This window comes from Corvus kubaryi, unplaced genomic scaffold, assembly GCF_017639235.1.
Source record: "Corvus kubaryi isolate FWS band 111438036 unplaced genomic scaffold, C.kubaryi_AGA036_p1.0 37397, whole genome shotgun sequence".
NCBI lineage: Eukaryota > Metazoa > Chordata > Aves > Passeriformes > Corvidae > Corvus > Corvus kubaryi.
This window is the reverse complement of record NW_024581136.1, coordinates 6,833,343-6,842,975: the sequence shown is the minus strand read 5'-3', so window position 1 is coordinate 6,842,975 and position 9,633 is coordinate 6,833,343. Positions and strand designations below refer to the sequence as shown.

At 45.7% G+C, this 9,633-nt stretch overlaps 1 protein-coding gene across 1 annotated transcript; it reads left to right on the top strand.

Moving 5' to 3' along the window:
* Positions 1-26: 26 nt before the first annotated feature.
* On the top strand, positions 27-8,262 carry PAQR9 (progestin and adipoQ receptor family member 9). Its single transcript, XM_042041886.1, has one exon. The coding sequence runs from the start codon at positions 767-769 to the stop codon at positions 1,985-1,987; it is 1,221 nt and encodes a 406-aa protein (XP_041897820.1). The 5' UTR covers positions 27-766; the 3' UTR covers positions 1,988-8,262.
* Positions 8,263-9,633: the final 1,371 nt, after the last annotated feature.

Genomic DNA, 9,633 nt, shown 5'->3' with positions numbered 1-9,633 from the left:
ATAACCGCAACGACAATAAGTGTAGGATTTGTGTAAGGATCAACACACAGCAGCACCTGCCAGCCCATTCCCGAGTCTCCCTCCTCGCCGCCCTGCTCGGAGCGCGCAGATAAGGTGGGTGCCGTGTGTGTCAGTGACGCTCACCCCGTGCAGCCTGGCCGGGAACGTTTAGCCTAAAATAACGTTTGTTTTCACTGCATGAGATAGTGTCACCAAAGAAATCAGGTCTCAGCGGCCTTACCGAAGCACACACGACAGACAGCCACCCACCTGCTACCCTGTCCCCTGCCTGGGGGTAGTTCCCTGGTCTGTCCCGCCGCCGGGGATCCCCCAGCCCCGCGGGGTCATCTCCCTTTTCCCGGGGCTCCCGCCCGGCTCCTGCCGCACGGGAGGACACAGCCGCGCTCGGGGCTGGGCGGGCGCCCCGGTGCCCCCTTCGTGCTTTTTACACCAGAACGCCCCCGCGGGCAGGGCCCCGCACCGAGCGATGCCAGTGCCAGCTGACCCTGCGCCCGGGAAAGGGTTCCGCGGGTCCGGCCCGGCCGCACGCCTCGCTGCGGGGGCTCTCACGAGCCCGCCCCCCCGCTGCGGCCGCATCAATCATTAACGGCGGCTCGGGTGTCCAGCGCCTCCCACCCCGGGAAACCCGACCCGGGGCGTCTCTTCCCGCTCCTCGGGAGCGCTGGATGCACCGGTTTCCAGTTACCGCGATGCCGGGCGGCAGGGCGGGAGGAGCCGCGGCAGTGCCGCCACTGCCCCTGCTGCAATGAGTGATGCTGCCGGGGGCGGCGGCGGAGGCGGAGAGGCGCAGAGCTACCGCGGATCCTCCGCCGGCGGCTGCGGGTGCAGCGGCTCTGCCTCGCCCGGTCGGCGGCGAGGCGGCGGGCCCGGGGCCGGCCGGGGCAGCAGCAGCATGCGGACGGGCGAGGGGGACAAGGAGGAGGCGGCGCCGCCGCCGCCACCGCCTCGCCCTGCCGCCTTGCTGCGGTGGGACGAGGTGCCCGAGGACTTCGTGGAGTGCTTCATCCTCTCGGGCTACCGGCGGCTGCACTGCTCGGCGCAGGAGTGCTTGGCCTCGGTGCTGCAGCCCACCAACGAGACCCTCAACTTCTGGACCCACTTCATCCCACTGCTGCTCTTCCTCAGCCGCTTCGGACGGCTGCTGCTGCTGCGAGGCGCCGGGGACCTGCCCTTCCACCACCCGGCGCTGCTGCCCCTCTGGTGCTACGCCTCGGGGGTGCTGCTCACCTTCGCCATGAGCTGCACGGCCCATCTCTTCAGCTGCCTCTCCCCGCGCCTCCGTGCCACCTTCTTCTACCTGGACTACGCCTCCATCAGCTACTATGGCTTCGCCAGCACCGTGGCCTACTCCTACTACTTGCTGCCAGGGCTGAGCCTCCTGGACGCCGGCGCCATGAGCCGCTACGTGCAGCAGCGGCTGGGCTGGCAGCTGGACTGCAGCCTGCCCATCGCGGCCTACCGCGTGCTCGTGCTGCCTGTGGCGCTGGCGCTGGCCGTGGGCTGCACGGCCGCCTGTTGCCGCAGCCGCGCCGCGTGCTGCGCCTACCCCTTCGCCGTGCGCACCTTCGTGTTCGCCATGCCGCTCAGCATGGCCTGCCCCATCATGCTGGAGAGCCTCCTTTTCGACCTCCGCGCACGCAACCCCACGCTCTTCGTCTACTTCTACCGCCGCTACTTCTGGCTGCTGGTGGCTGCCTTCTTCAACGTCAGCAAAATCCCCGAGCGGATCCAGCCGGGGCTCTTCGACATCGTGGGGCACAGCCACCAGCTTTTCCACATCTTCACCTTCCTCAGCATCTATGACCAGGTACACTACGTGGAGGACGGGCTTGCTGAGTTCCTCAAGGCACCCCTGGCTGTCCCCACCTACCTAGGCACCGTGGGGTACATGCTGCTCCTGACCGTTTGCCTTGCTGTGGTCGTCAGGAGGTTCCTCAACGTAGCAGACCTCTGTAAGCAGGACTGACCAGGCCGATGACTCTCGAGACAGCGAGCACCATGCCAGTGACCCTTGGTCTGGAGACCCTTGGGCCGATGACCTTCAGACTGGTGACCCTCAGACCAGACCCACCATGTCCTGGAGAAGCTGTGAAACCTGGGGAAAACACACCTGTGGAAGAGCCAGGTCCCTTTCATGGAGGTTTGCTGGAGAAAATTACCATGGCAGAACTGCTCGTGCTCTTTAAGCTACTAGGTTACCAGGGGAAGCAAGCAAATGCTTACTGGTATGTTGCTGCTTAGAGTATAAGCTGAAATAATTTAGCTCTGCTACTAGGAAGAATGCATGAATGGTGAATGCCACTTACTTATTTCATAACAATTAGGTTTAATCTAGCTCTGTATATACATATATATATATATATAGCTATACATTTATTAGCTACATATATGTATATATATGTATACACCTGAAGACATTTGTGCAATGATTACTCGTAGATTTTAATCAACTCCTATGTGAAATTTCCTAGCAGATTATGCACTGACACTTATCTTCCTCTCTGATATTGTAACAGGCCTTTGCAGCCACATACTGGATTTTAAATGCAAACAAATCGATAGCTATCTATAGTTTCTAAGGTCTTGCAGCCTTTTCAGCCAGGGAACAATAGATTTAAGAGCGAGAGGAAAAACAGCTGTGAATTACTGCACAATTACCAGTTGATGGAGAGACTTTAATTAGACAGACAGTGAGTGGTTGGTGTAGCCACTCGGATACTAAAATAAAATAGAAGGATATGTAAAATAACTGAACCAGAAAGGGGTCAAACTAGTTTGGAATGGGGGCGGGGGAAGAGGAAGGACACTGCATAATGGAATGGCTCTTCCCTCAGCATGTCAGGAGCATCTGTAGTGCTAAGGGGCCCCTTTATCTTCCCGGGTAAATCACCCCCAAATCAGTCCTCTAGAGTCAAAGTCAGATGCCAGACTTTCTATAAATCCCTGCCAAGCTCGGTGGGAGTTCTGTGGATGTAAAGAGAGTAACTGATGCATGAGATCTCATTCTGGATCTTTTCAAGAACTGCATGGAACTAGTTTCTACTGCTCTTTAATTAGACCACTGTCAGATTTACCATCCTAAAATTAGTTGCAGAATAAGGTACTGCTGAATCTGAGTTCAGGACCTAAAATCTGTCTCTACAAGTACTGGATGTGGCACTTTTTCATCATTCCCCACTTTTTCCTATTCTGATTAGTTGTGGCTGCAGCTGGCTGTGTTGAAGTCCCCTTTCAGAAGCTCTGGGGGAGTTCAAAGACAAGAATTAGGAGGTATTTTCCAAAGCAGTATCTTTTCAGAGCAACCCAGGTATTACCCTTGTCACATGACAAAGAGTTAAGTATAGATTGAATTCACTCTCTAGATACATTTTTGTAAACCATGTGCAGATTTTAAGCAGATGCATTTTGATTTTGACTGACAGAGCAAGTGCAATAATACTACAAAAGGGGCTTACAAATTGAAGTTCAGGTGAGAAACTACTTATGTAAACCATTGTCTAAAGAAGGGTGGTACTTCCTTAGGAAACCCTTGAGTCAGACTGCACAATAGTGTAGAAGCTGTTTTACTCAGCTCCTACTGTTGAAGTGTATTTCTGCTTTGGTCTTTCCCATTTTCATGGACATGGCATTTGAGTCCAGTCCTAGTCTTCTGTAAGACAAAGTCCCCTTTGTTTAAAATAGGAATATAGGAAGGACTGTAGCTAGGGATTATGAAGTCAAATCCTTAACACAGGTCAGCATCATCACAGAAACCAATAACTGATATACTCTGTACCAATGTACCAGCTTTGTGAAAATTTCTCAGTGGAAGTGCATCAGCTAAAAGAAAATTACACTCACTTAATTTTATCTTTTATCTCAACCCATTTTAAGTATAATGGTTTGAATCTTTTAGATTCTCAGTCAACAATGAAAATGGCCTAACAAAAATATGTACTCTTTGCCAGCCACAATTCTGCTGTTTTGTCATTTCTGGAAGGGTCAGATGTGGTCTTTCAAGGAGATTGACTAGAATTATCTGGAATAGCAGTTCCCAAACTGTGGCCTCTTGAGTTATCATTGTTGAGCCATAAAAAACTGCATGGCCCTTTATGGGTGGCTGTGTTCAGTTTTCATTTGCCAACCTGCATTAAAAGAAAATGGAAACTACATGAAGTATTTTAAATTTTATGTATTTTCATTAACTTTTGTCATAAGCATAGCATTGCTTTCTTCAGCTGCCAACAAAGCAGAAAATGATCTGGACCACTGGGCGAGGAGGCTGGTTCACAATACTGTTATTCTTTGAAATGTGCTTTAATGTTGTGAAAACCCTGAAAACTCACAATAGAAAGCCAGTGGATCAAGACCTGCAACATCCTATGAATTTCCACAACTGCAAAAAGAGGCCAAAAATCTTTGAGATGGGCTGTATTCAAGTTAAAATAATAGAGGTATAGTAGTTAGGGCCCAATGACTCATCCAAGTTTCAAAACTAATTATGTAGAAAGGGTTTGCCTGGGAGATGCCACTAGCACATCCAACCAGCAATTAAAAACTAAGAAATAAATCAGAGAGGCCAGGGACAGCAAACCTCAGCACTAGAAGACAGCTCAGAAACAAGCAACAGCAAAAGCCAAATGTAAAGACCAGGCTTTTAGAGCATACTGTATAATGAATTATGTTTGTGCTTGTCAGTCACAGTGTAGAGGACATCTCAAGAGGCAATGTCAAAAATGGCTGTTGCTAACTTGTAAAAATACATTTGATATTTGGAGTTAGGCCACACAGGGTCATCTATATATATCTCAACGACAGATAACAGTATAAAGTTTGGATTGCAACCAGCTGCAATTTTACTGGAATCTTGCTGCTGTTACAAGAGTTGCCTGTGAGCCCCAGTCACACTGGAGATTTGGTACCTGGCTCTGATATTAAGAATATTGCTTCATTCAGAAGTTTCTGTTGGCAGATTGTCGAGGCACGTGTATGGGCCTGAGCACCTCATGGAATTATTTGTAAAAGCTGGTTGCAAGCACTGCTCTCTGAGCCTCTGTAAGCAGGCTGCTGAATCCAAATTGAATGGCTACAAGGAGATGTGATTAGAATTTAAGAGTTCTAATTAATGGGTTTTTGTTTGTCTGGTTTTTGTTTAAAAGTGGTTACAAATTAAAAAGGTACCGTAAGTATGGAGACTATCTAGGGAAATGTTACCTGAGTGTCTGTGTTTATTCAGTGAAGGACATGTATGTAGATAATTGTTCCATTTGCTGTGTCTGATGGACAGAACAAATCTGAGATAAAAAGATTAAAATTGGAACAAGATATCTATAATTATAGTGGTTGAATTTGCTCACATAGAAGTGAGTCAGCATTTGTGTGACTTGTAAGGGTGCAGGATAACTTTCTGGTGTGAAAGCACATGACTGAAGAACATGTGTAAGCATGTCCAGAGCTCAGACAAGAGGTCTAACCTGCAGACTAGATGCATAAGAAATCCTAGAAAACTAACTTTTTTGCAGAAGTACCTGTCATAATGTTTTTATAACCTGCCATAAGGTCTACACTGTGGACTCCACAGCTCATGTTTAAAACCAAAAAGGCTTTTCAGGCCTTTTGCAGTAGAATCTGTATGGGGATGGGAGCCAAGGTGGGGACTGGAGCACAGGGGGGTGGCCTGGAAATGCCTGGGTATCTTTCTGTGTTTGGCCAGCACTGCCCCCCAGACTGACACACCTGTGCTGATGTGAAGTGACTGTTGCTGGGGCCACTTCCCAGAGTGTTGATGGCACAGACACCCTGCCTTGCATTCAGCACGTGCCTAGAACTGCAATCTACATGCTGGCATATATTCAGTAAGCCTGGCTTCTGGGCACTTCTGAGTAGCCTGTCAGCTTCAAGCTCACCTTCGTGTAGGATTGATAAACCTGATCTGTAATCATTACCCTGTTTTCTGTGGTGATACAGTATTTCTTCTGCAGTGTATTCATTTGAATGTCACTATCCAGTATATCCATGAAGCTCTGAGCAGCTTTATTAGCAGGACTGGAATCTACAGTCTGGAAACAAAGGGAAAGGTTTCATCTGCATGCTGCACTTGTAGAAATTTAGCAGTTAAAAGTAGAAATATGTTGGGGTTTTTTTGCTAAAATTATAGTTCTGCTTAGTTGTCCAAGTGTTATGCTTATTATTTATTTGCTGAATCCAGCTACTTTGTGAGCTTTTTGTCAACAGTGCACCTGCAGAAAATGGCAGTACGAAAGTTTTACTTCATATTCAAGTAAACTCTCTGAGGCAGCACATTCATAGAGCATTATTGCACTAAACTCAGTTGATTACCATCTACATGCCTTACAGAAGCAAGTCATACCTGTAGTAATTGCCCAGATTAAACTGTTTTTCATTGCCTATGAGAGTAAAAATGACCAAGTGGCCAGTAACAAGCTGAGGAATCGGGCACTCCTGGGTTCTTATCCTTGCTTTGCCACTATCTGTTCTGTAATCTAGGGCAAGTTGTTTAAACTGTGTCCATTTTGAATGAATTTTAATTCATGTGAAACACTGGAATTGTACCAGGGTTGAATTTGACCCTTTGTGTCTCAGTTTCCACATCTGTAAGATGGGGAGAATATACCTTACCTACCTCGCAGGGTTGCTCTGAAGACTAGCAAATGTTTGTAAAGCACTTAAAAATGCAAAGACCCTCCCAGGTGCTAAGAAGAAATATTACTGAACTCCAGTAGAGAGAATGTTATATTTTTCCTCATCTCACAGGGAGAGGAACATGAACGTTTCCAGATCATGAACTCTTGGGACAAACCCTTGTCATTGCCATACTCCTAGGATGTTCATATCCTGTGTCTTTTGGAGCTGATGGCAAAATTTCCACTGGCTTCAAGTGGGGGGCAGTTAAAACCTAGGCAGTATTAAACAGGCTGACTAAATGCTTACAGGTCAGGAGTAAAGAGAAGACATACATGACTTACATACTCTTCTTCAGAAATTCTCACTGGTAACTTGTATTGAGGAGCATTTTAACACTCACATGGGGCCTCCTTGTTCATTTAGCCATGGATTGTATTCCAGTTACTATGAAAAAATGGAGCAGGATTTCCCATCAGTGTCTGTAAGACTATGATTATGTCTCTGTTGCCATTGGAAATTTTGAACTATGTCAAGCTGCTTCTTATCAGAGTAAAAAGACCTGACATAAATGAAGCTTTTAAGTAAAAATACGTAATCATTTGAGAATATAAAACTATATTGACCAAACAACTTTCTCTTTTCCCCTTCTGTTCCCCAAAACCAAAAACATTGAGTTAATCCTATGAGTGAGTGAAATCTGAACTTTGGATCTTTTGACCACATATATGTACTCTGCCAAGGAGCCCTGAATAATCATCCTGCTAACCCACTTTGCCCATCAACTGGAAGGGCTGATACAAAAAGCACCACTGAGAAGAGGACCATGTTTTCAAGAGTTTTTCTAACTGGCAGCAGTAGCCGAGGGGAAAAAAAAAAAGAAGACATCAAAGGGTTTGAGTGGTTTGTTAGTCAAAGCCTGTACGTTTAGAAATTCTCTCAATATCCAAGTATATTCCTAGCTTCTGTTAGACACCTCTGAGTCAGGGCTCTATAACCCACACCCAAGTTACAGCTGAGACTTTACTGTTCTCTCCTCAGATGAGATGCAAGATGGTCACATGCACTGAAAGACACAGACCTCCATTCAAGACATTTAGTGTCTTGGAGCTGGGTGTGGAATAAAGTTAAATCATTTTCACATCTTGTTTAGAGAGATGCTGCTTCATTCCACTGAATTCAGTAATAAATTAATGACTAGAGGAAGCAGGCTTTTGCTTGAAGTTGCCTGTAAGGAAACACCACCAGCAGACTTCTGCTTTCAGGGCAATTGCTTCCTGGGCCATACTCAGAACATGGAGGATTCTGAAGTAGGGCTTCACTATTTCATGGGAATGCCTTAGGATTTGTGGTTGTAGCTGGGGGTTAGTAGTACAGAGAAACAGTTTATAGCAAGTCAATTCTGCCTGCTAGAGGTTCAAGCACGCTTTAGTAGGAGGTATCACGTTTAAGGGGCTGTGCATGCAATGAACAAAAAGTGTGAATTTTGTGTGGTTCTGCTGGGAGGGTTTGAAAATTTACTTTTTACACTTTTGGATGCTGACTACTGTGTATGTAATGACTATGCATTTTTAGCAAAAAAAAGGGTGTGATCTATAAATAAAGTTGATTCTGAGTTCATTTTTGCAGAAATGCATTTATGAAGGTTTTTTTCATTTCTTAGTGTAAGTTGCTGTGACACCTGCAGGATCAGAAATGTGTTGAATGTAGTTATCTTCAAACATAGATGATGTTAGCACGAGTACAAGAACTTTCAATTCTTGTACAGGGGTGTTGGTATTTCTGAAAACACTATACTAGCAAAAGTATCATTGCCATTCTGTCTTTTATAGTTTAAAGCAATAAAATAGCATTCTTTGCCACTTTAGTTCTCCAATATCTGTGCTAATTAATGATAGCCCTCCCTGTTACATTAAGATCATTAATATGTATAAGAAGATTAGTGTTCAGTCTACAGTGCTCACTGAAAAATCATTAAATTAGTAGCAATAGCAGTGTCAAGAATCACAGCAAAATACTGACTGCAAAATGAAGAGGTCTATTTGGCATCAAGTAAAGTTTCCCATTTGGCAGAGTAGGATGGCAAAATACTGTTTTCAGTTCAAGTCAGGCACCAAAAAGCACTCAGTGAACTGCAATTACATGAAGTATCTGCCTTAAGCCTTTTCTGTCAAAATTCAGCAGGACAGGATGTATCCCAACATAATTGCGGGTACCCCCTGAAACTGTTAGAAGACTGAACACAATGGAAAACTGTAGGATCTTCTAGTTGATGGCTGCAGAATTCCTTCAAAAGTTCTAAAATTATTGAGATTCTTATTTGCAGACTTTGTACATACTCTTTGAAATGTGGTAATGACTTCAAGGATTTGATGATTCCAGCAAAAACATCCATTGCCCTCTTGCAAGCAGATGCTTCAACGGACTACATCCTGCAAATAAACAAATGCTTCACCAGACTGCATCCCCCTGTTAACACCTAAGGGTTTTCATAATGTTATCAGTAAGCTCTGGATCTGACTGCTGGGTGTGAACATGCTGGAGGAAAACCTCACAAAACTGATGAAGCCAGTGAAGATGGCAAAACACTGAGCAGAATGGTAGGCAACAAAAGTTACAGCTGCTGGGACAGGTAGTTTATTGAGGTCAGTACCTCAGCCTTCAGCTGTGGTGGATCCATAGTTATTCTGATAATCTAGTGGAAATCTGAAGGCAATCTACATTTTGTTACCATGACATTACTTCTCTGACAAATGACCCTAAAAGTCAGGACTGTATTTGAGGAGGAGCAAAGGAACATGTGACACACAACAATTACCTTCAGATTTTATTCTCTCACCATAGGATCATGTAAGGTTAGCAGGATCTGCAAGTGGAGATGAAACTCATTAAAAATTAAAAGCTGGTCAAAATGTAGAGCAAATCAGTATTAATGCTAAGGCTAAATCTTGGTTGCAGTGATGAGAGCCTTTGGGGCAGACGCTACAGATG

Excerpts from the sequence above, each read along its gene's own strand:
- PAQR9 (XM_042041886.1), top strand. The coding sequence starts at position 767 with ATGAGTGATGCTGCCGGGGGCGGCGGCGGAGGCGGAGAGGCGCAGAGC.